This window comes from Myripristis murdjan, chromosome 15 (genome assembly GCF_902150065.1).
Source record: "Myripristis murdjan chromosome 15, fMyrMur1.1, whole genome shotgun sequence".
Taxonomy (NCBI): domain Eukaryota; kingdom Metazoa; phylum Chordata; class Actinopteri; order Holocentriformes; family Holocentridae; genus Myripristis; species Myripristis murdjan.
Genome location: NC_043994.1, coordinates 1267432 through 1293147, shown reverse-complemented (window position 1 = coordinate 1293147; position 25716 = coordinate 1267432). Strand labels below are relative to the sequence as shown.

Here is a 25716-nt window from a genome sequence, read left to right as displayed (position 1 = left end):
GGAAAAAACAAAACAAAACAAAACAAAATAAAACAAAACAAGAAAACAAGAAAATTACTGGGAAATTAGCCAGCAGAAAAAACACTGCAAGGGACCCATATAATTAAAATGATGTATTTAAATATCAGATCACTGAAGCTGGGTTGATGTCATGGTTCTTCTTTAAATGCTTAACACAAACAAATATCCCCTGATATGAGGATCCCTTTTGAGCAAAATTACTTCAAAAGGGAGTTGGTGGCTTATTGAAATACAACATAGGGGTCTACAGGATGAACAGTGTACCACAACCGTGAACAATCAGTCCACAGAGTGGTGTGTCTCTTTACTGACTGTGCAGATAAAGCAGCTGTCCTGCAGTGAAGTGTTGGCAGGGGCTGGAGTTTTCAATAATAAAGAACAGAGATGAACAGTGATGGAGCAATGGACCAATGACTGTGAACATTCTCTCTCTCTCTCTCTCTCTCTCTCTCTCTCTCTCTCTCTCTCTCTCTCTCTCTGGGATTGATCAACAGTATATGGCATAGATAATAAAGCCGCAGTTAATGAGGTAATTATCCATTTAGCAGACAGTACATTTACACTGACGGCCAGACGTCCAGACCATTGTGTATGTGCAGCCATAGGTCGTCCATTGAGTGCTGCAGGAGGTTGTAAAAACAGCTACCAAAACATGCTGGCCCACTGTGATGATGTCATCATATGAGGCCGTGGGCCTGTCGTGTGACGCTTATTTTGAAGCACAGCTGAGTGACTGGACTGTTGGACTGGACTGTTCCGTGAAGCGCTCTAGTGCTTTGTGAGGTGAGAACCCGACTTCTAATGGCCATGTTTCACCAGGAGCACTTCCTGAGTGCGTAAACTGTCATACAACACGCGCTCACCTTACTGCAGTGTCACAGCGCGGATGTTTGGGATGGGGCAGTTGAACGAACGCGCACGCGAACACACACACACACACACACACACACACACACACACACACACACACACACACACACACACACACACACACACACACACATACATTTGAGTTACAGGCAGACCTGTGTATACATTCAATGCGTACGTTTTAACGTAGACCTAAACACGCACGTGCACGTACAAGCTACTTCCGTCATCAGCACAAAAGCAGTCGGCTACGCTGAGAGTTAATGTTTTTTTTTTGTTTGTTTGTTTGTTTGTTTGTTTATTTCCGTCAGTAAAAGTGCGAGGGGATTTTTTTATTTGAACAACATATTTGTAGTAAATATGTATATCCTTAGAAACGTTTCGGCGTGTGTAACCCAGAGTATCATTCTGTACATCTTTGTAAAGAAAAAAAAAAAAAAAGTTTTCATGTCTCGTGAGTGCGCTTTGGTGACGTAGGGTTCTACTATTTACCCTGCCGAGTGCGGAAAGGTTTGGGTCGAAAACGTCAGGTATGTCAGCTGCTTTTTTTTTTTTTTTTTTTTTTTTTTTTTTTTTTTAACGGCAAACGAGTCAGTGTTAATGAGCAACATGATTTTCTGGACAACATTGCACCTCCTCTATTAACATTACAGCTTGTAGCAACAGTGTGACTTAGCTAGTAAGATTCACCAAATGACTTACTGGGGACACACCAAAACAGTAACATTCATGCTGCACAAAAAAAAACACTGTACCTAAAATTAACAGCATGGCACAAAGGCTAAATGATAAGCCATGCGCGCTGCAATGCTACTAGATGCAGTGGGAATACTGAACAGCAGTGACCTGGAGCTAGGCAACAGTCCGTCGCCCCAAGGCATGCTGGGAGCTCACCCCCCAGGCCAGAATGCAGTATGTAATAATGTATATAAATACTCAGAGTTATGTATGGTTCTAAATAATAGGAATCAACGTTTAAAGTGCTTACCAGCTAGGTTTGCTTGTGCGGATGTTGATAGAAGAAGCACAGCTTTTAATAGTAACCATTCAAAAGGTCACAGTTCTTTTAATCATTGCTGAAATAAAGGTGTGATTGCCAATTTTAATGTTCAGCCAAAAAGTGTATTTCCCCAAACTAAACCTTGTTTAACTGTAACTGTTCATTTTTGATGAGTGGTCAGATTTCTCCTGGTTTGGTTTTCCTCTTCGGGAAGTGTAGTTTCTTTCATGGAGAATGTTGCTTCAGTTTGCTGATGTCAGCTGTTAGAAGTGATGTGGCTCCCTTGATGTTTTACTAAATGACCCTTGACCAATCAGATTGCTTGAACAGATACCTCTGTTGTGTATAAACATATTTTAGTTCACTGGGCTTTAGGACCTATATATGTTCCAGTGCTGAGTTGGATTCCACCGTGACACACCCACTTATCAGGAGAAGACAACCCTGCACATTGTTTTGAGGCAAAGCATCATTTAACCCGGAAACAGCACATTTTCTGATTGAGCGTGCCGCTGATGAATTGAGGGATACATTAAGCCCCTAAACAGCCTATGCAACTTTTATCCCTGAAAGCTGTCTTACAGTGCTGCCCTCACTAGGAGTTTAAATGCTGAAAGAAGCAGTAGTTTAAAGACAGGCAAGAAAATATTCCTGTGGAAATAAAAATTATGTAAGATAGTCTTTATTTGAGTAATATGTACATTATAAAATCTACAACGGTGACCCAGTTATTTGCTTATTTACTGATGTCTTCATATGCTTATTTCTCAATGAATTGATTTATGATTTTGGCCAACTTTGTTTTTTATGTTTGGATCGCTAATTGTCCTTTATGTTGCATATTTATTTTGAAAATATACACTTCTTCATGTCGCTCTTGGGTCATAAACACCAGTAACTGCTGCCATGGCTGGAAACACGTTCATTTTGCCAAGTGTGTCCGTGTGTGTGCGTTGACAGTGCCCCTGAACACTTCAGGTCATCACAGCTACTTGTGTACATTGGCTTAAAATACCAAGCTCAAGTGACCACTGGATGAGTGCAAAGTCCACAGCCAAAGAAGTTATACAATTTTCTAAAATAAAGAATAGTAAAAGAGCATGTCCCCATACGTTTGTTTTTACTATTATTTTTTGGATTGTAGTTCTATCATATTTCTGCATATTTTTCATACACATACACAAATACATATACATAGAAATGCACAATGTCATACACATACATGTATATGCTTAGAGGAACATACATTTGGCACAGACAGGCAAACATGCATACACTTATCTTTACCTGTCACATGCTATGGAGGATGACTGAAGTGAGCCAGCAGCCTTGGGGTGAGGTACCCGGCCAGGGCAGCGTGGACCTGTGGATTCTGCGGGCCCCCAAGGTCAAAGTGGAGGTGCTGACTCTGGGTGCCATCATCAGGTCTGTGTGCAGTAAGGGGAGGGATGGACGGCTGGAGGACCTGGTTCTGGGTTATGATCATCTGGAAGGTACTGCAGTGTGTGAAATGAATGATATAATTACTGTTGTTATTCTGAGAGAGGGTCTGCTCTGGTCAAGTGTCCTGTTAGTGGGACTTTTTTTTTTTTTTTTTTTAAAAACCTTTTCAGGATATAAAAGTTCTGTTACATTTCATCAGACTCAAACTTTAGGATAGAAGTAGATTCCTTTCTTTTCTCCAGAGTACTAAAAGATAGTTGGCAAGTAATGTTGTGCTTAGCTTCTTCTCTTCCTCCACTCCCTTCGAGCACATGTTTCACAAACCTTTGAGGCACCTGCCAGTCACTGTTGTAGCTGTGGACCAGCACAGAGAGCTGAGACCATACAAGAAAATGGTTCTATCATTGATTAATGTTTTTGGCCAATATTTTGATGCCATTTGGGCTGTAAAAACTCTGCTACACATTATCAAACACAAACCTTGTTTATTTAAAAAATTGATTGGATTAAGATGGTTATTTTGAAGAATGTCAGTCGGGGGGAAGTCCACCTCAATTGCAGGAGGATAACAGTTAGCATTTGGAGCATCCAGCCAGTATCCAGCACCACTACTATCATCTATAACAGCTATAGAGGAAATGATGTATCAGATTTTCCAAATGGGTGAACTATCCCTTTAAGTCCACACACAAATAATACAATAGATGAATAGATAGATAAAAACTGAGGAAGTATGTGTGCTTTGTCATTAATAATACCATAGAGTAATAATAAGCTGTGATGTATTATTTGCCTCATTAGATTCATTAATACCACATGCTTCATGTGTTAGAGATGTGTTACTCTGAAAACAAACTGAAATGGTGATTATTTTGTGTATAATATGTGGTGTGTTTTCTTGTTTTGTCAGGTTATGTGTCAGATCAGCGGTACTTGGGGGCAGTGGTGGGCCGTGTGGCCAACAGGATCGCACGGGGAAGGTTTGCAGTGGACGGAACAGAATACCAGCTGGATATTAATAACGGACCAAATGCACTGCATGGAGGGCTGAGAGGCTTCAATAAGGTAAACGAATGGCAGTGTATGGGAACATCATTTATTTTCCATGTCATTTAATTTAATTTAATTTGCAGAAAACCAACAAGAATTTGAGTTAGAAACGGATTGTTAAAAATGCTGTAATCCAACCTACAATTGTTTTTTTTTTTTTTTTTCAATAAAATGTGCCAAATTTTGGGGATTTTTTTTTCTTTTCAAGTTTAAATTTTTGGTTCCAACACCTACCTTGTAATGTTCTCCTTTTGTGGCTAGTAAAGTCGTACCCATTCATAATACACAGAACTGATAATTTGCTGTATTGAGCAATCAGACAGACTATTTCCTGGTGGAGAGGCCGTTTCACTCTGCCCAGAATCGCTTTTTCACAGCAGCCACTTTGACATGAAACAGCAGGATAAACACTGGTGTTACTAATGACATTAATTAAGGTTCCATTCCATTTAAGTTAGGCCAGAACTCTGGTGTTGTTGGACCAAAATGGAGCAGAACTTTCATCAGTGTCATTAGTTTATTTTTTCCCTACAATTTCATGTCAAAATGGCTGCTGTGAAAATGGTCTACTTCAGTCACTGAAGTCATCAAAACACAACAGTGCTGCTGCTTTAGGAAAACTAATTTGGGCGACCTTATTATGATGATGGTGTCTGTCAAAGTCTTTGTAAGTTTATGTTCATATTGCAGTGGAGTGAATGGAAACCAGTGGCTGGATAAAAGGTAGGAAAAGTCATATTGGAGTATTAAAATACAACTGCTTGCTTAAGTTTAGCAGAAATGTGAAGGATTTACATTTTGTAGATATGATGCTAAAAACATACTGGAAAATCACTGTTATGGTCCTTTAAGAGCAACAGTCTACACATCAGGCTTGAGGCCCGAAATGTGCATTGGCTAATTGCAGATAATTCAGTTAGCTGCTCCATCACCTGCTATAAACACACACACAAACACACTCACACGCACACACCTACACACATAGACTGCCTCCTTCCCTTAATATCTCTTCAGATGGAGTGGCTCTCAGTGCAGCAAGTAACAACTCCATAAAGACATTACACAGCTGGTGGAGTTGGAGCACTGTGTGTATGTATATGCATGTCTGTGCATGTGCATGGAGGTGGGCATGTCTGATAACGCTGATAAGTCCAGAGGTCAGTGCATATTTCAATTAAGCTGTCACCGCTTTCAAACTGTCACAGCCTTTAATGTCAGCACTGAGAAGTTAAAACACAATTATTCTTTTTAATTGCACTGCCTGGGGTGATTTTAGGCTAAATCAAACATACGGCACGTTTTAAGCAGATGCTCGGGATAGAGATAGAGCTAAAAGTCCTCCAGTGTTCTTAGAAAAGTTAAACTGTTTCCTCACTGCTACTGTGGTTGGTTTTGGTTTTGTCATGGAACATACAGCATCTCTTGCTTATTGAAGTCGTTGCTGAACTGTTTATGTCACAGTGCTGTGGGTTTCTATCAACACGTTTCTCTCCCTTATCTCCCTCTCCTCTGTGTTTCACAGTGAAGCAAATCATTAACCATGCACGCAATCAAATCATTTATGCATACACTGGTCGTTAGCAGGAAGGCACTGACTAATTTATTGATATACTTTCTGTTTCAACAGATGTTAAGCATTTAACAGAAAAGCTAATTCATAGATTGAAGGTCGATGGCTCCAATTTCAGTATTGGAAGGGAAAATTGGCACGTCACCCCCTGGTGTTTGCATCAGGAACTGGCAACCATGCATTATCACCATGCATTATGACCATGGTTATCTGTATGTTGCTGTTTGTGTATGGGCTGTGTAAACAGATTTACTGTGGGACAATAAAGACTATATCTATATCTATGCATGTCTCAAATTTTGTGAACATGAAAGCCAATTCTACCCGTTTCCTGTCAAATTGATTGTTATCTCAGTATTTCAAATGATCTAGTGGTACTAGGCCACTGTGCTGATAGTCCACACCAATTACTGAGATCAGCAACAAAGATGTGGTTGTTTTTTTGAAACTGGGTTAGGGTTAGGATTTATGTCATCTTATTATTCTGTCTGCATCATAAATATTGGGCTTGGAGTCAAATGTCAATTTTATAGTCAATTTTATAGTATTTAGCCTCATTGACTATCATATATTCTGCTCTGTTTAGCAGAGTGCTCAGCACTGCCCCCGATGGCAGGCTGTACCTCACTCTGCATTCTCTGTCCATAGTCTTTGATATGAATGATGTTTTTTCCTCTTTTCTGAACACAACAAGCAGACGCCAAGTTAACATTTCCCCTCCCTATTGACAAAAGGACAGCCGTGAAATTGTGAATGGAAGTGTGTGCCTGACACCAACAAACTCTCTCTCTCTCTCTCTCTCTCTCACTCACACACACACACACACACACACCCCGCACACACTTAGATGTGTGTTTGTCTCTTCAGGCCATCTGGGTTGCTGAGGCGGTGGAAGGTGGTGTATGTTTGAGTCATACTAGTCCAGATGGTGACCAGGGCTATCCTGGAGAGGTACACGTCTCTGTCACCTACACTCTGCAGGTAAACCACTTAGACTTGATTTTCAGATGTAAAGCTGCACTTGGCATCTTTAGTAGCCCCACATTGAAGAGAGAGGGGTAGCTGCTAGAATTGAAAGCACTGCATTACTGAGAAATAAGTAAGTGGATATGAGCAAATGAACCCTTTTGAAAGCAAAGCAAATTCATTTGAATTCTTTTAAAGATACTTTCCATATATCAAAAAAGTACAGCAAAGAAATATTACCGATTGCTCAACCAAAATTTTGGAAATAAAATTATCAGGAAATTGGCATAAAATTGCCACAATATTACTAAAAAAGAAACAAAAAAAATGTAACAAGAAAGTTACAAAAAAAAAAAAAAAAATACAAAATGTGCAAAAAATGTAGTAGAAAATGATAAGGAAATGATCACAAAATTCCCCCTTAAATAGTTGAAAAAATTCCAAGAAACTTGTTTCCAAAATTACCCAAAAAAATTGTAAAATTTTTGAAAAGTTACAAGAAATGACCAGAAAATTATATTTGAAAAATTGGAACAGAAAATTATCAGCAAAACTAGTAAAATAATCATAAGAAGGGATCTTGTTCACCTTTTTTTTTTTTTTTTTTTTTTTTACAAAATATGGCAACCCTTTATCAACTATACGAAGAATCCCCCATCATACATGGTTGACTAATTTGCTGCAAAATCCCCCTCTATTCACCATGATAGTTTTATATTGTAAATGAGCAGTCTTTGGTGGTTGAGATTTACCTCTGTCTCTTTTCTTTTTTATCATTTGTTTACTTATTTATCTTTATTTTACGCTTTGTAGTTACTGTATAATTTTATGTATTATCTAGACCCTCAAGAAAAACACGGCCAAAAATCCTTGATTATGCGGACTAAAATCCTTGATTACATGGGCTAAAATCCTTGATTATGCGATTAAATATGCAGGGTTTTTATATCATTTTATGCGGTGAAATTGCGGGAAAATCAAGCAAGACCCGCATATTTCGCATATTTTCCGCGGGAATTTGCGATTATTGAGGGGATTATGCGCCCTTTTGGAAAATAATTGACCCCCGCATTATCAGCGACATTTGGGTGATTTATGCGGGAATTCATGCGATTGCATAATCGCGTTTTTCTTGAGGGTCTAATTATCAAATTTTTTTTATATCATTGTCTAATAACTAATTTTTAGGATGTTTGTAATGTAGTGAGGGTGTTTCTGTACTGTCAGTGTATGGCTGTGTGGTTTGTATTCTCGGTTGAGTCGTCCTTGGTGAGTCCAGTCTTGTATGTATGGAGAGTTCACTCACTGCTGTTTAGTGGATGCTTCTGGATTTCACTCTTTAGTTTGGAAAAGTCACTTCATATGTGGAGATTTGCCACCAATAAGCATACTGAAAAAATAATTTAGTTTGAGCAAATAGGGCAAATCAATGATTTTTCTTCTCGACGTCCTGCATCTCAATGCCAATACTTAACATCCTGAGTAAAATTCTCTAATGGAGAGCTGTGTTGATATAGCAGCAGTTTTAAAATAGATCCTAACTTTACAATATCTTAAGGAAAAGATGAGTAATGTAATGTCTTATTATGTCTTATCCCAAAACCTGCCAATTATGAGTGTTCAGTTTTACCAAACAGTGACTTGAAAGCCATTGAAATAGTTTGGTTTCATTCTTGCAGTAGCCCTTCCTTTTCAGCATACTGGATAGGCAGAAGTGCCCCACTCTCAGCTTCAGTTCAACCACTGGGGGGCTAAATCTACATCTGATGTTGTTGATTTTTCAGTCATTGTCAATAAGTGGTCCCAACCCTAACGACAAGCTTATTGTAGCCCGCATCAGGGTATCCAAAACAATTTGTCAGTATTCTCTTGTGTGTGGTATGTTATATATGTTTTGTAATTTCTTGGTATCCTGTATGATTTGTGGTGTCTGTATGTGTTATGAAGATAATGTAGTAATTGAAATATGCCAACAATTGATTGTGGTATTGTTGATAATCATGTGTATAAGTGCATACAGTAGTAGGTCTGAAATTGGGTCATTTATTGTGACTGCAAATGAAGCAGTCATTGATTTGGTATCCTCTGGCTATGTAAATAAAATGGACTACTGTTTCCAGTTTGTCTGTTTTTTTTTTCTTTTTCATTTAAGCAGTTTTTGACAACATCAATAAAAGTGTGCTCTTATGCTGATACTTCTGTGTGCAGGGGGAAACACTGACACTTAAATACCAGGCTCAGTCTACAAAAACCACCCCAATCAACCTCAGCAACCACTCCTACTTCAACCTGGGTGGACAGGTAAGGACACAAAATGAATTAATCTTTCAAGCATTTTTTATAGAAGATAGCTTAAAGGATTGCAAGAGGAAAGAGGAATAGTGATAAGGAGCATTGTCATAAGTAAGCGGTAACAGTGAACTGTTATCTATTAACCTTATTGTGGTGGAGGGGTTTGTGTACTCCTGTGACCCTGGGAGCTGAGCTGTTGGGAGCATGTAGCACGGTAGAGAGGTCAGACAAAGAGCAGTTCAAGCAGGCAAGTGCTTGTTGGCCAGACTGGTCACGGGGGTCTGGCCAGGCTCAGTCCGAAAAAGTCACATGGGCCCTCACCACCTGCGAAGGGAGTAGTAGGAGCCGGGTGCGATGCCACACAGATGTTGGGTTGTGGCAGAGGCCCTGACGGACTGGACCTACAGTTCAGAAACTGGCTTTTGGAACGTGGAATGTCACCTCTCTGGAGGGGAAGGAGCCAGAGCGGTGGTGCTTTGTTGTTGGACTTGCATGCAAGCCATGGACTATCCATAATGAACACCATGTTCAAGCATAGGGAGGCTCATAAGTGTACCTGGAACCAGGGCTCCTTAAGCCAGTGGTTGATGATTGACTTTGTAGTTGTTTCATCAGACCTGTGGCCATATGTTCTCGACACTTGGGTGAAGAGAGGGCCAGCTGTCAGCCGATCACCACCTGGTGGTGAGTTTGATCAGATGATGAGGGAGGCTGCCGGAAAGACCAGGTAAACACAAGCAGATAGTGAGGGTGAACTGGGAACGTCTGGCTGAGGACTCTGGCTATTACCCTGGCTCTGGATGTTGTTGGACTGTAATAGCTGACACATCTCCTCAGTGTTGTGTGGAGGTCGGGGACAGTGCCTAAGGGGTGGCAGATGGGGGGTGGTGGTTCCGATTTTTAAAGGGGAGGACCGGAGAGTTAGCTCTCGGAAAGTTTACTCAAGGGTGCTGAAAAGGAGACTCTACGGCCGATTGTCTTTGATTCAAGAGGATCAATGCGGATTCCATCCTGGCTGTGGAACTGTGGAGAAGCTCTTTACTCTTGTACGGAAACTCATGGGAGTTTGAATATCCAGTCTTCATGTGCTTTGTGGTTTTGGAGAAGGCTTACGACCGTGTCCCCAGGGGTGTCCCGTTGGGGTGTTCTGCGGGAGTATGAAGTACCAAACCATCTGGTACTCCATACCATGTGCTGCTGCGGGCCCTGTATAACCGCAGCTAGGGCTACGTCTGTGTTCTTGGCACTAGGTCAAGCTTGTTTCCAGTGGGTGTTGGACTCTGCCAGTTGTTTTGACTGGAAGAAATAACATCCTGTTGCCATGCTTCCGTATGCGTTGCTGTCCCTCATGATTAACCCTGCTTGATGCCCTAATGGCCACATTTGTTCACTTGATGGCAATGATGTCTGGAAAGCAGCACAGTGCAGTCTGTCTTGGATGATGTGTTTTTGTGCATTAGTGTCATAATAATATTAATGTAAGATACATATGGAGTGTATATTAATAGTTTGACAAGTGCAGTGTGCAACTAGAATGTACAATCTCATTATGTATCTGTGGTACAATAGAGGATGTGTTTTTGTCATTTGTAGGGTAAGAGGGCATGCCAAATAGAGAAACTGATCTGATGTTTGACTTAGTGCTGGGCGATATGACCAAAAATTCATATCACGGTATAAATTGCATCCCTCACGGTAACGGTATATATCGCGGTATAAATGTTGTAAAACTTATCATGGAAGTGTTTCTAAATGGGTTTTTTTAGACTCTTTGCAAGGCTAAATTGTTTTAAAAACAATAACAACAAAAAAAAAAAACAAAGATATAATGTAATTTTTTGAGCATTTATTGTCCAAAGAACAAGAGAGGTACTGATTTAGAAGTACAAAAATTCTCACAAAAATAAAGTGAATATTGTAAACAGTTCTCTTGTGCAAAAAGTGTCACAGAACATTTGGTTTAATATTTAAAATTAGCTGCAAACATAAACACTGAACTTTGGTTCCTCTACTCACATCAGGCTATTTGGGTTCGTTAATGTTGAACTGGATATTTCCATTAATAGTGCAATTGTTAAAATAGTGTTCAATTATGTTTGGACGGTGGCGTGCGTTTCGCGACAGGTGTGTTTTTGCGCAGACGTATGCTATGCCTAACGTCGGTTGTAACAATAATAATAAAAGTATACTGTTAATTTACCATACATCGGCGCTGTCACGCTGTGTCCACTTTGGGTGGAGATAAAAGGCAGGTGGATCAGGAGGCAGCAGGGAGAGGTAGGCTATTTCTCCAGGGAGGCCACCGGACACAGTGGGTTACCTGGCTTCTCAAATATGAATCCCCGCAGGCTTTCTATGGTTTTTTCATCATCTTTGTGATTTTTTGTGCATTCGTTGAAAGACACGGTGACATATTTTAGGCCATTTTCGTCGTGGCGAATGCTGAAGGAGTCGGGCTTTAATTTGCGGTTGCCCTTGTTCGCCCTGCATCCCATGAAGCTGCACGTCAAACCAGACTTTACAGACAAGCCCCCTCCTGATCCGCCGGCCTTTTATCTCCACCCACAAAACGAACGCCACCGTCAAGTACTTTCGCAACACGATAAATTATAAACTATAATACATACATACATACATACATAAAAGTCAGTGGTGTACTGTAGTGCCTGTGTACCAATTTTTTTTAATTACTTTGTTATGATGGAACTGGCTCATGCAATTCTTTCACTCCCAGATTACAGTCAAAATATTTTGTCTTTGAAAAATAATTCCTAGTCAAATGTTCAAAAAATCTTTATTTTGAGAGTGACATGAGTTAATTTATGGGCTATTTATTTACAAAGCTAGCCACAGATTAACACAAAATCAGTCTTGCATGGAAAATAGCTGTAAAAATCGCAATAATCGAAGAATCGTGGCACCAATAATCGCATCGAATCGACAAACACTGTAATCGCTATAATCGAAAAATCGAAGCTCCCGTAATCGAAATTGCATCGAATCGTGAGGTACCCGTGATGGAGCACCCCTAGTATGTAGTATTATGAGTTGTGTGCTTGTGCGGTGCCGGTGCGGTTGTTATTATGTCAAATTCTGAGTTAAAAATAGATTCCGTTTTATTTGGCTAATTCCGCGATTCTGTCCGCAATTCCGTGATCGATAAGTTGACGATACCACGGTAGAGCACAAATCTCTACCGTGGCTCAATTTATATCGTTTCTACCGTCATACCGTGTATACCGCGCAGCACTAGTTTGACTTAAATCTCCAAAATGGAGCTCTGATACTTTGTAACAGCCAAACTAAATGTATACTGATATATATGTATAGTGATAAATAACGTGGGATAATGTGGCATAAAAAAAACCAACAAAGAACAAAACATAAGCTCCATCAGTGAAAACGCTGTTTCATTGTCCATTACCTGCATGTTGTCACACCACAAGAGCCAGTTCCCAAACAAACAAACAAAAAAACAAAGAGTCAGTCGATGTCCGCTTCCGTGCTCACCAAACAAATCCTTGGCAGGGTCTCTGTAAATCCCAGTGAGCAATGAATAATCCAAAATAGTGTCTTTAAAATGGAAGTCTCCATTCAGTTAGTTCAGGAAAAAAAAAAAAAATCTGAACTGTCACGCCGGCTCGATGGACTGATCTGCTCTCCAGCACAAAATCCAGTGTCTTCGGTGATTGAAGCGATACACTGTTTCCATGTGAAATCAATTAGTGCACTTTCATCAGCAACAAATTTTCAACCTGGTCTCCCACAGACTCCCAGGGCTTTTTAGTTTTTGCGCCTGACACTTCTGTGTCCTCTTAAACCCCCCGTACATCTCAGCTGTGACCAATTTGGCGAGCCAGCGGATCATATCAAAACAAAAGCAATACAAAAAATACAATCCACAATATGTTAATAGGGCATTATCATAGAGGATGGGTTATATTATAGAGTTTGTATTTGTTTAATAGCTGTTTTTATTTAACTGGGCCATAAATAAAAAAATAAAGTAAACCCTACAACTTGACTCCAATGCTTTGTGTCAGATCTACAAAGTGGAGATCTGACACAAAGCATCAGAACGTGCACTGTGTTTGTGCGTGCAGTGCAGTGCCCAAGGGACAGTGGTACTAAACTTGTATCTCTCTGTTCTTTGTGTGCATGTGTAGGGTGCAGCAGATATCTATGACCATGAAGTGTCCATTGGTGCTCAGTCATACCTGCCTGTGGATGACACATCAATTCCTACAGGTAAAAGACAAGACACACACACAACACTGAGCAACAAAACAAGACATAGAAACGCTGATATGACCCAGAGCTGGAAAATTAGTTTCAAGGATTGCAGTGATTTTGCATGTTTAGCATAATACTTGAAACACACATATACAGTGGTGTGAAAAAGTGTTTGCCCCCTCCCTGATTTCTTATTTTTTTGTATGTTTGTCACACTTAAATGTTTCAGATCGTCAAACAAATTTAAATATAAGACAAAGATAACACAAGTAAACACAAAATGCAGTTTTTAAATGAAGGTTTTTATTATTAAGGCGAAATAAAAAATCCACACCTACATGGCCCTGTGTGAAAAAGTGTTTGCCCCCTAAACCTAATAAGTGGTTGGGCCACCCTTAGCAGCAAAAACTGCAATCAGGCGTTTGCGATAACTTGTAATGAGTCTCTTACAGTGCTGTGGAGGAATTTTGGCCCACTCATCTTTGCAGAGTTGTTGTAATTCAGCTACATTGTAGGGTTTTCAAGCATGAACCGCCTTTTGAAGGTCATGCCACAGCATTTCAATAGGATTCAGGTCAGGACTTTGACTAGGCCACTCCAAAGTCTTCATTTTGTTTTTCTTCAGCCATTCAGAGGTGGACTTGCTGGTGTGTTTTGGATCATTGTCCTGCTGCATAACCCAAGTGCGCTTGAGTTTGAGGTCATGAACTGATGGCTGGACATTGTCCTTCAGGATTTTCTGGTAGAGAGCAGAATTCATGGTTCCATCAATTATGGCAAGTCTTCCAGGTCCTGAAGCAGCAAAGCAGCCCCAGACCATCACACTACCACCACCATGTTTGACTGTTGGTATGATGTTCTTTTCATGAAATGCTGTGTTAGTTTTATGCCAGATGTAACGGGACACACACCTTCCAAAAAGTTCAACTTTTGTCTTGTCAGTCCACAGAATATTTTCCCAAAAGTCTTGGGGATCATCAAGATGTTTTTGGCAAATGTGAGATGAGCCTTTGTGTTCATTTTGGTCAGCAGTGGTTTTCACCTTGGAACTCTCCCATGGATGCCATTTTTGCCCAGTCTCGTTCTTATTGTTGAATCATGGACACTGACCTTCACTGAGGCAAGTGAGGCCTGCAGTTCTTTAGATGTTGTTCTGGCTTCTTTTGTGACCTCTTGGATGAGTCGTAGCTGCACTCTTGGGGTAATTTTGGTCAGCTGGCCACTCCTGGGATGGTTCACCACTGTTCCATGTTTTCGCCATTTGTGAATAATGGCTCTCACTGTGGTTCACTGGAGTCCCAAAGCTTTAGAAATGGCTTTGTAACCTTTTCCAGACTGATAGATCTCAATGACTTTCTTTCCCATTTGTTCCTGAATTTCTTTGGATCTCAGCATGATGTCTAGCTTTTGAGGATCTTTTGGTCTACTTCACTTTGTCAGAGAAGTCCTATTTAAGTGATTTCTTGATTGAGAACAGGTATGGCAGTAATCAGGCCCGGTTGTGGCTAGAGAAATTGAACTCAGCTGTGATAAACCACAGTGAAGTTATGTTTTAACAGGGGGGGCAAACACTTTTTCACACAGGGCCATGTAGGTTTGGATTTTTTTTCCCCCTTAATAATAAAAACCTTCATTTAAAAACTGCAGTTTGTGTTTACTTGTGTTATCTTTGTCTTATATTTAAATTTGTTTGATGATCTGAAACATTTAAGTGTGACAAACATGCAAAAAAATAAGAAATCAGGGAGGGGGCAAACACTTTTTCACACCACTGTATATGTATGTATGTATATATATATATATATATATATAAATATATATATGTGTGTGTGTGTGTGTGTGTGTGTGTGTGTGTGTGTGTGTGTTTAGCACTTGATCAGACAGAAGGAACAGCAGAAAGTTCAACTTCTGGTATTCTTTAGTTTTAAATATCATGACAACACTCTTTTTAGAGTTAAACTTAATGTCAAACTGCACACCATAACCTGAGCACACTCTGAGCAGTTGTTTTAAACCAGCACTTCAAGGAGACAGGACAACTAAATCATCAGCATACATCAGATGGTTAATGAGGCTCTCCCCTACCATACAACCAGTCTTACATGCTTTTAACTTCTTAGAGAGATCATCCATATATACATTAAAAAGAACAGGTGAAGGAATTCCACCTTGTCGGACCCATTGGTCATCCTGAATGATGCAGATGTAATTCTACCCCATCTCACCTGCAAGGTATGGGCGAACCCCATATCTGATAAGGGGTTGCACTTGTAATTTTAAGAACAGTTTACTGAGATTGACACGGTCAAATGCTTTAGATGCATCCAGAAAACACATAAACACTGGAGTGTTATGTCTACTGTACTTACTAATAACTTCCTTAAGAGCATATATACACAGGTCTGTACTGTGTTTACTTTTAAAACCAAATTGGTTGTCAGTAGTTATGTATTCTTTAAGCTTATCTAAAAGAATCTGTTCTAATACTTTAGACAGTATGCTAGCCAACGCAATTGGTCTGTAATTTTCATAAGTTTATCCAGATCTTGTTTAGTGAGTAGAGTCTCCTGAATACACAAGGTATCAGCGTTCTCCATGAGCTTGTCTGTCCTGCACGCAAACCACGTGCATTATATGACACAACCCTGATGGTCATATCACAAGATCATGTTTAGACTGCCGCAGATGCCCCAGCCTCAGGCACATTCCTTGTAGTAGCAGGTGTTTTTACATCCACTGGCCCTGCAGTAGCCCTGGAATTGCGCGCCTCATAGAAACGCTGTACAAAGATCCCTTCTGGCCAAACTTGTGGATTATACATTTCACCAACCTCATTACACTCGGCAGTAATTTTAATGGAGCTAAACCGACTTCTGGCAGTTTCAGTCTTTTGGAAGGTAACATCACGGTGAAGTTTGTCTCTCAGATAATTAGCCAGAGTCTCCATGTCTAAGGCTGGCGAGAATTTAGTGGCAAAAGCACTCACCAACTTAGTCTTTACAACTTGCATGTTGCCCCCAGCGCTGGTTCCAACAATGCCCCTTGTCCTCTTCACTCTTGGAGGATTTAGTCGGTGTTTGGACTGTATAGCAGCATTACCAGTGACACGTTTACGATGGCGGCCCTCCTTCACCACACGGCTCCACGCTGGGGACCCCCCCGCTCCGCCACTCCACTCCGCCACTCTGCTCCACACTCGGGAAGCTCTGAGCTCCAAGCGTCCAGGCCACACTCTCCTCACCCTGGCTCAAGCCCTCCACGTCGATCCGGGGCGTGATCACACACTCTCGTACCAGGGCTCCAGGCTCCTGCGCCTCACTCTTCACACTCCGGCCCGAATCCTCCTTTCCGACCCGGGGAGCAAGCACACTCCCTCCACCCGAGCCTGGTTGCTCGATCACACACAGGCGTTTAAATCCACTGTTACTGTACAAAAGTCCTCACAGACGTTAGTCTGCACAGCCATAGCCTGTTTCATGATAGAAATGTCTGCGTTTAGTTGTTCAGTTCTCCCCAGCAGGCAGGAGACGTCAAGGCTGTTAAAAGTCACAGGCGGCAGTTCATCCAGGTAATGAGACACAAAGCGAGGGATGTTTTCACCGACCTCGTTGAGTAGTTTCAGGCAACTTGTAACATTATTCGTGTCTTTTTGTGAACCTTTATGTGCTCTGTAGCGATGTGTGGAGCTTGGGCAGAGTTCAAAGAGAACTTTGTTGGAGCTCTCAATCCATTCTGACCCAAAGTGATTCACAGCCAGTAAAACAATATCGTCCTGGCTCAGAGTTTTCTTTTTGATAACAAGGAAGTTTAAAAATTTGTCATCCCACAATGATTTTACCATCAGCAGCTGCGATCTCTGGTTTTATTCTAGATTTGCCCGGAGCAGCGGCACCTCCGCCAGCCACATCCACCATCTTTTTCTACCACCATTACAGTGCTCTGTGTGAAATCTTTAGTATCCCCTCATAATTTATAAATGCTTTGTTGTATTGTAAAATGTGGGTAAATTGTAGTAAATGGAATAGTCCTTCAAAGGAGTTCAGAGTTTTAGATGGAGGTAAGTCTGCTCAGTTAAACTAAGCAAATCATTAGCCACTTCTAATGCTAGCCCCTACAAGTTACATTAGCTAGTATGCTAATCAGATGTATTAAAAACAAGGCTGTGATGATTAACTGACCACATACTCTAATTTGGCTAAATAATTACCTGACATAGTCCAAAATGTCAGGCAGTCATTATGGAACATGTTATTTAAATCCTACCTCAGCACAATGCACTATATACTTACAAGAGTTCAGTTCTTACCATCAAGCTCTTGGTGCTATTTAGTGTTGCTCTATTATGATTTATGTAACTTTTTTTAACGTGTCTTGTGATGTACTTAGTATGTTTATGTAAAAGTGTTTTTAATGTATACAAGTCAAAGACAAATTTCTGCCTTCTGCACGCAAAAGGTAGACAGTAAAGTATTTCTATTCTATTCTATTCTATTCTAAAAACAAATAAGCCAGATGTACCAGTAATGAAATCAGCAGCCTGTCGAACATAGCATAGAAATTTCATCCATATGGCAATCCATTATTCAATGTTTATCCAGGATCAGATCGCAGTGGCAACAGGATCAGGCTCAGCATCCTGTTACACAGCTGCATCCACCAGCACCTCCTGGTTGATCCCAAGGCATTCCTAGGCAAGATGGAATGTGTAATCCTCACAGCGTGCTCTGGGTCAGCCCAGGAGTCTCACCCAAGCTGGACATGTTCAGAACAGTTCTCCCATTATGGATATACTCTACATGGTCCTCCATGTTTAAGTTCACTAGGTGTGTTCTTTAGACCACCTGAGTGCTCAAAACATTTTGTCGCAGATCTATTGAGACAACTATGAAGTTGATTATCAAGTGCTGGCGTTGGAGCTCGGGTACGAAGTGCACTTTGTGTAATCGGCTGTCCATGGCTAGCAAAAAAGGACAATATTAAGCACTACCAGGGTTCAGATTGGTAGGCCGTCCCTTCTCCAAGTTTCTCCATCATTGCCAACATGAGCATTGAAGTCTCCCAGTAGAATTATGGAGGATGCTCTTGTTCATTGTGACAAACTCCAAAATGGCAGTGCTCAGCAGGAGAATAACAAGTAACCCCACACCTGCCTGCCGCTTCACTGTGGAGACTAGCCCCTATCCATGAATATGGATACAGATCCGAGACTATATAGAAGGTTAGCCCAACCCTATCTGACTGGTATCGCTTGACCTCCAGCATACGCTCTGCACCGCTCAGAGAGGTGACATTCCATGTACCGAAATCTGAATTATGGGCAAGGTGTGTGTTTCCACATGTCAACACTGCGTAGGGGCTTCTGAATTGCTCTTTGTCTGGCAGCGCACCTGAGACCACTTTGCATAATTTGGGAGACCCGTCAGGAGCTTAATGCTCTGGACAGAGCAGCTCTCATGGTGACATGGATACACAAACCTCTCCAACAGTTGAAAACTGCAAGGGTCCTATAGTTGGCTGAGTGGCTTGTGGCATCAATGTCCACTCCCTCTAATGTCTTCGTTTTCCAATAGACTGTCCTCTGTATGCATCGATTGAAAAACTTTTCCTCCACTGTCTGAGGCTTTACGTGTTCTCTGTTTTAGTGTCACTGCAAGCAGCAATACATTTAGCCTGTCAATCAGTGAGAAATATTACACTTTCAAACTACAATTATTTATATGTAATCGTAAAAAAATATAATACATAGACTTCCCCATACATCCACTTTTTGTGCTTATATTTTGTTTTCCTTTTCCCTGCTGCACATGTGCCTTAATACTGTTGTCTGTGCATGTGAGTGCAGGTACATTTGGTGTGTGTGTGTGTGTGTGTGTGTGTGTGTGTGTGTGTGTGTGTGTGTGTGTGTGTGTGTGTGTGTGTGTGTGTGCCTTCATGCACTGTCAGACAAACATTTTCATTCCTCTCCAATTTGCCCTGATTTCCCCTAAGGAGGTCTTGCCTCAGTGGAGACACAGAAGCTAATTACTATTTATTTATAGCACAAAATGTGTGTTAGTTAAAATGGAAATCTGCCTCAAGTACTGAAGATTAGACCAGTGGTTTATCCAGGACTTGAATGTATGAAATTTATTGTTTGTCAGTTTTACAAGAGTGAGGCAACTTTCAAGTAGACAAGTTAGTCCAGGCGAGTTTTTCAGTCTGTCTGACAGGGTGCTTTCTGTTGTTTTAGCTTTCAACAAGGGGGTGATTTGAGGGGATGAGATGGCACAGCATTGCCCTGGGTGTCATTATAACAGACGTACATGTATAGTAGGTCACAGTTAGAATGCAGATCAGCCCAAAGGACATCCAACAAAAGATTATTTTGATTATATTTGACCTACGAGATATTCTACATCTTTTTTGAGTAACACATTTTCATGTCCATCCATCAGGCTCAACAAAGACATGGAGTGCTTCCAATTCATCCCACAATTTCTTATAGCCTATAGCCAAGAAAAGAGAAAAAATATATATAAATATGTACTTTATCAAGGATAGACTACTTGCTCCTACAGTTAATAAAGTCTTAACTAATTCTATATTCAGATGCAGTGGAGCTAGTGCTTTTGGGTTTGACTTAGTGCCTACTCAATAGCCTATTGTATCTGGGATTGTCTCCTTAACTTCAACTTTTTCAAGGTTTGCTGGTCCTTTTTATTAAGCTTTATGTTCATAGTCTTATGTTATATGTTAAACATGAGATCATAGTTATGATAAATATAATCAAAAACATCAGCAAAAAAATGAAATATGTGTAGCGCATTTTTATGGGTCGAAAATGTTTTATTGGTCAAATGATTTGTCATTGACTTTGAGAATAATATAAATCATTGAAGTACAGTGCATTCAGAAAGTATTCAGACCCCCTTCACTTTTTTCACTTTTCTTATCTTGCAGCATGATGCTACAATCGTTTAAATTCATAAACTTCTTCCATTTGAGAATGATGGAGGCCACTGTGCTCTTGGGAACCTTCAGTGCAGCAGAAATTTTTTTTGTAGCCTCCCTCAGATCTGTGCCTTACAACAATCCTGTCTCTGAGCTCTGCAGGCAGTTCCTTTGACCTCATGGCTTGGTTTTTGCTCTGATATGCATTGCATCAGCTGTGAGGCCTTCTACAGAGAGGTGTGTGCCTTTCCAAATCATGTCCAATCAATTTAATTTACCACCGTTGGATCCTAATCAAGGTGTAGACACATCTCAGCAACCATCAAGAGAAATGAGAGGCACCTGAGCTAAATTTCAAGTGTTGTTGCAAAGGGTCTGAATACTTATGTCAATGTGATATTTCAGTTTTTCCTTTTTAATGATTTCGCAAAAATTTCTAAAATTCTGTTTTCACTTTGTCATTATAGGGTACTTAGTGTAGATTAATGAGAGAAAAAAAATTTATTCAAACGATTATAGCATCAGACTGCAACATAACAAAAGTGAAAAAAATGAAGGGGGTCAGAATACTTTCTGCAACCGAGGTATTATTATAATACCCGGACCCCAATTGTTGCCCTCCCCAAATATCCTGTTTCACTATATCAAAGTAAGGAAACAAAATAACATTTCATTATGACTTTAAGGCTTCTTGTGTCTTGTATATATAATAGTCAACATGCTGAAGTAAAAATTAATCCCAAAATGACTGACTGATCTCTCCTTGTCATTGTAGAAGTTAGAAACTGTCCCCCAGGAATTCAGTGATGTCTCAATTATTCATCTGTGTAAGAGAAAAGGAAACCAATAGGCCTGGAAGAACCACAGAGGTGTCTCCTTACTGTCAGTTGCTGGTCAAATCCTGGCATGAATCCTCCTGAACTGACAAATTGTCCATCTAGACCACGATCTGCTGCCATAGAGTCAGATTGGTTTCAAAAAAGACATTGGACCCATTGAGATGGTACTCACCTCCCTCTAGCCTCAAGATAAATGCTTAGGGAAATGCTGCAGCGTAATATTGCTTATGATCATTCAAAGCTGACTGATTGATGAACTGCAGACCTGACAAATTACACTTTAACAAATATTTTTGTAGTTGCCATATTTCAGAAGTATTATACTGTTTTTTACTATAGTGGTGAAGTGGTATATGTTCATAGTAATCTACTCTACATGAAAATGCATTGTGGGAAAATTGTTATTGAGTGGGGAAGACCTATACAGTATTAAATACAGTATATAGTATAAAAGTATTACCAAATCTCTTAAGCTGCACATTCACACAGTTCGGGTTACTTCGGGTTATCAGGCACGAGGCCTCTGATGCCATAGTGATGCAACTTACTAACTAGGATGTCAAGATCAATAGTGTCAAATGCTTTAGATAAATCCAAAAAAATGGCAATACCACAGTCACCTTTATCAATGACGTCATTGATCTTTTCAATTTGGTCAAATACTGCCATACAGGTAGTACTGTTTTTCCTGAAACCATACTGGGATGGCACAATGATGTTTAGCTTGTCCAGGTAGCTATTCAGTCTATTGTATACTACTGTTTCCAGAAAGGCAGGATAGAAATTGGATGATAATTGCACAAATCATTATTATCACGAGAAGACCGGTGTAACTCATGCAATTTTCACCATTTTTGGCACTACCCCGGAAAGTAAAGATAGATTGATACAATAAACAAGAGGTTCAGCAATTACACTAACAATGCTTTTCAGGATTCTGCTGGAGATTTCATCAGCTCCAGCTGAATGTGAGCTTTTCATGTGCATGACAGTTTTACAAACTTCATCACAATCAGTTGGTTTTAGGAAGAAACAATTCAGGTCAAACATTACCTGACAGGTAATGGAGGTAAAGGAGGCATCCTGAGGTTGGCTGATTTTATTAGATAAGTTTTCTCCAATGGAGACAAAATAATCATTAAATTTATCCGCAAGACTGTTATTGCTGGTAGTGCTGCTTGTGGTGTGTGAGTGCATGTGTGTGTTACCAATGTCCGGGAGCAAATTGGTTTTCTGGCCCCTATTTAAGACCTTGTTTAGCACTCTCCAAGATTTCTTTGAATCACCCTGTGATGCTTTTATATGTTCTGTGTAATGATTACTCGTACTCTTTCTTATAATATGTGTAAGTTTATTTCTATAATTAGTATATTCAGTGAGCCGTCATTTTTACATCATTTCAGTGATGTGTAATGACTGATCAGTAACTTGGTTAATCTGTCTGTGTCTGCAGGAGAGGTAAGAGCAGTGGATGGTACGCCCTTTGACCTCAGAAGTCCAGTTCTAATTGGCCCTCAGTTGAAGAAAATTCCACTGCCAGGGTTCGACCACAATTTCTGTCTGGCTTTACCTGGAGACCCCTGGGCTGAGAGACACACTGCCAGGTGTGCATGCTTGCGTGTGTGTGCGTGCGTGTGTGCGTGTGTGTGCGTGCATACGGGACGGCATTTGAAGTTCACTGCTAATCCTGAACATAGAATATGTAGAATAATGCATTTTCTCTCACTCCCTCACTGATTCATTTGCTCAATAATGCACACAGCAAGAGCCATAAAACAGAGTGGGAAAGACATAGAACCTGTGTCCTTTTTCTTTAATACACTTTTATGGTTTGACAGACCTTTGACCATCTCCATCTTCTGGCATCATAGGGTGTGTCACCCAACTAGTGGGCGTGTCCTGGAGGTGTCCACCAGCCAACCAGGAGTCCAATTCTACACTGCCAACTTCTTGGATGGCTCTGTGACAGGAAAGGGTGGAGTTAAATACAAGAAGCACTGCTCCTTCTGTCTGGAGACACAGAATTGGCCTGATGCTGTTAACCAGGTACTGTGTTATTCTGTCAGTGACCACCTGCAATACTTTCACAGACCTGCAGTTCAAAACCCCTGTCTTAAAGGCCCCATGGCATGAAAAAATGCAATTTGGATGTTTTTTGGTGATAGGGAAGGTCTCGGGGCCACATAAATACTGTCCCATGCATTAAACCTGTGATAAACGGAGAAATGCACACAGCCCATTTTTTGAAACTCTCCCTTTAAAACGCACGGACAGCACTTCCTCCTTTCTGTGATGTCACACATATGGTGACTCCGCCCACTTAAACTAGCCAGCCCGCCTCCGCTCCCCAGATAACAAGCTAACAAGTTAGCCACATGACGTAGAAACGTTGTTCTGCCATAGACGGATGCAAGGAGGCTCATGTTTCATTGCACAGTGGCTGATGGTCATTTTTTCCCGGGTCCCGCAGGATTTTAGTCCACATTTGCCCGTCTGTTCGGCTCATTTCAGTGCCAACTGTTTCATCAACCTGACACAATACAGTACCGGCTTTGCCGGTGTGTTCTGCCGTCTGTGGTTTGGGATCTGAGTCGGGCTCAGACATCTATGGTCGTACAACATCACGCTCAGCAGTAGCCATGACAATCATACATAAGATAGATCTATATAAGATGATAATTCCTGTTTACTGGTGAGTACCTTGGAGCTCTGCTGAGCAGCGTAGGTTTCAGTTACTTGTCTGTGATTGGCCCGACCATATGTCACTCAAAACAGTCAGCCAATCAGTGGAGAGGGGCTGATTCTCTCTTCTGATTGGCTAAACAAGCCGTGCTGCCAGAGCTCCAGGAGAAAGGCAAGAGAGAGGAGCTGTGAAACTATATTTATCAGACCACAGGTACTCAAAACCACAAACACATCTTGCAGGGAGATCAACAGTTAAAATAAAAGCCTGGAAAAGTGGACAGCATGGGGCCTTTAAAGGATTGAATTTTCTCATTTTATACTTGTGATGTAGTTACAGTAAATAGCAATAGTATCCTAAAAGTCAAGTTTACTAAACCATTTTTGTTGTTGTGGCTTTCATTTCTTCTTCCTCTTTTCTGTGCCTGTGCTTGTCTTTGTGTGTACATGTTGTAGGCCTTGTTTCCGGACTCTTTGCTGCATCCTGGTGAGGAATACCAACACATCACCCACTTTACTTTCACCACTGTCTGACCTCCGTGACCGCCTATTCTGGCCTGAATGTACTTCTGTTCTTCTGTTAGTATCATTTTGAAGATGAAGGGTAAAACTCTATAACTCACAAAGATGAAGAAGCACTTGGATATACAGAAATATGTGTTGTGTTAAAGGTCCATGCTAGTGATTTTTGAATGTTTGGCCTGTTTCCTACAGTTTACCCACATTTTACCTTGCAACATATCATTTTGCAAATCTTGTGGTACTATGGATTTGACAACACATAAACAAAATCCCTCAATTTTCAAATTAGATTTTTTGGTTGTAACACCCACCTTATAATTTTATGCTTCTGTAGCTAACAAAGTCATCCGCATTCATAAACCACATAACAGAATTGGCTGTGTAAAGCAAATGTTTCCTCGGGGACTATTTTCTGGTGGAGAGACTGCACCAAATTTCAAGTCATCAGAACAAAACAATGCTGCTCCTTTTAGGAAAACTAATATTCACAGCTTTATTATGGTGATGGAATACTGGTGTGAAGAATGGTTGGTAAATTTTCATATCATAGAGGAATGAATGGAAACCAATGGCTGGATAAAAAGGTCAGAAAAATGATATCATAGTTTTAAAATATGACTCCTTTCTCTGGGAAAAGATTAGTAGAAACATTAAGTATATACATTATGTAGATATTTGGATAAACATGCAGGGTTACTGGTATGGTCCTTTAACTGGCACTGACATTAATTGGCACATGCCTACAAGTTAATAAAAAAGTGTACACATTTTTTGACGAAAAGACAACTGTTTAATTAACCAGGTCTCAAACTGACTTTGCTCACGTGCCATAAATAGAAAAATATACTTGATGAGTTGTATTTCCCTTAAATTTTGTTGAGTAAAGATGTACTGTTAAATGAGGCTTTTGTCAGAATACAGAGGATATATTTGTTGTTTAAAGATGGACCACTGAGTTTTTCAATGTGGAAACAATGTGGAACTCTTTACTTGAATAATTTTGTGCCTATACTGACATGTCAGACATGACATTCAGTGCAGCAAAATCCAATGTAAAGATTAAAAGATAAATACTAATATTTAAGAATTTCCAAATGTCTGTGAAGATAATCAACTGATTCAAATTAATACATTTTGCCAGCCCAACCACTTGAATGGTTCATATCCGGGAGACCAAATTGCTGTGTAGTTCAGTGTAAAGCAATGCAGTTTTTGTAAGTGGAAAGTTAAGAACATTAATCATCCAAGTAATTCAGCACCATAACATTTGTTAGGCTGAAGCGTAAGTTCAGCCAATC

At 40.4% G+C, this 25716-nt stretch overlaps 1 protein-coding gene across 2 annotated transcripts; it reads left to right on the top strand.

The window, feature by feature from the left end:
- The first annotated feature begins 690 nt into the window (after window positions 1-690).
- Window positions 691-24790, top strand: galm (galactose mutarotase). Of its 2 annotated transcripts, none has more exons than XM_030071173.1 (9): window positions 691-804; window positions 3197-3384; window positions 4245-4399; window positions 6822-6935; window positions 9129-9221; window positions 13379-13460; window positions 22668-22818; window positions 23086-23260; window positions 24353-24790. In XM_030071173.1, exons 2-9 carry the CDS (start codon window positions 3198-3200, stop codon window positions 24428-24430), a joined length of 1035 nt encoding a protein of 344 aa, XP_029927033.1. In that variant the 5' UTR covers window positions 691-804; window position 3197; the 3' UTR covers window positions 24431-24790. The 2 variants fall into 2 exon arrangements, with proteins under 2 accessions (XP_029927033.1, XP_029927034.1); XM_030071174.1 differs by lacking the exon at window positions 691-804 and adding an exon at window positions 1222-1421.
- The last annotated feature ends 926 nt before the right edge of the window (window positions 24791-25716 follow it).

Bases quoted from the DNA above. Each gene is read 5' to 3' on its own strand.
- galm (XM_030071173.1), top strand. From the start codon at position 3,198: ATGACTGAAGTGAGCCAGCAGCCTTGGGGTGAGGTACCCGGCCAGGGC. The intron at 6,936-9,128 runs GTAAACCACTTA...TTCTGTGTGCAG, and splicing joins CTGTCACCTACACTCTGCAG to GGGGAAACACTGACACTTAA. The intron at 22,819-23,085 runs GTGTGCATGCTT...CTGGCATCATAG, and splicing joins GCTGAGAGACACACTGCCAG to GGTGTGTCACCCAACTAGTG.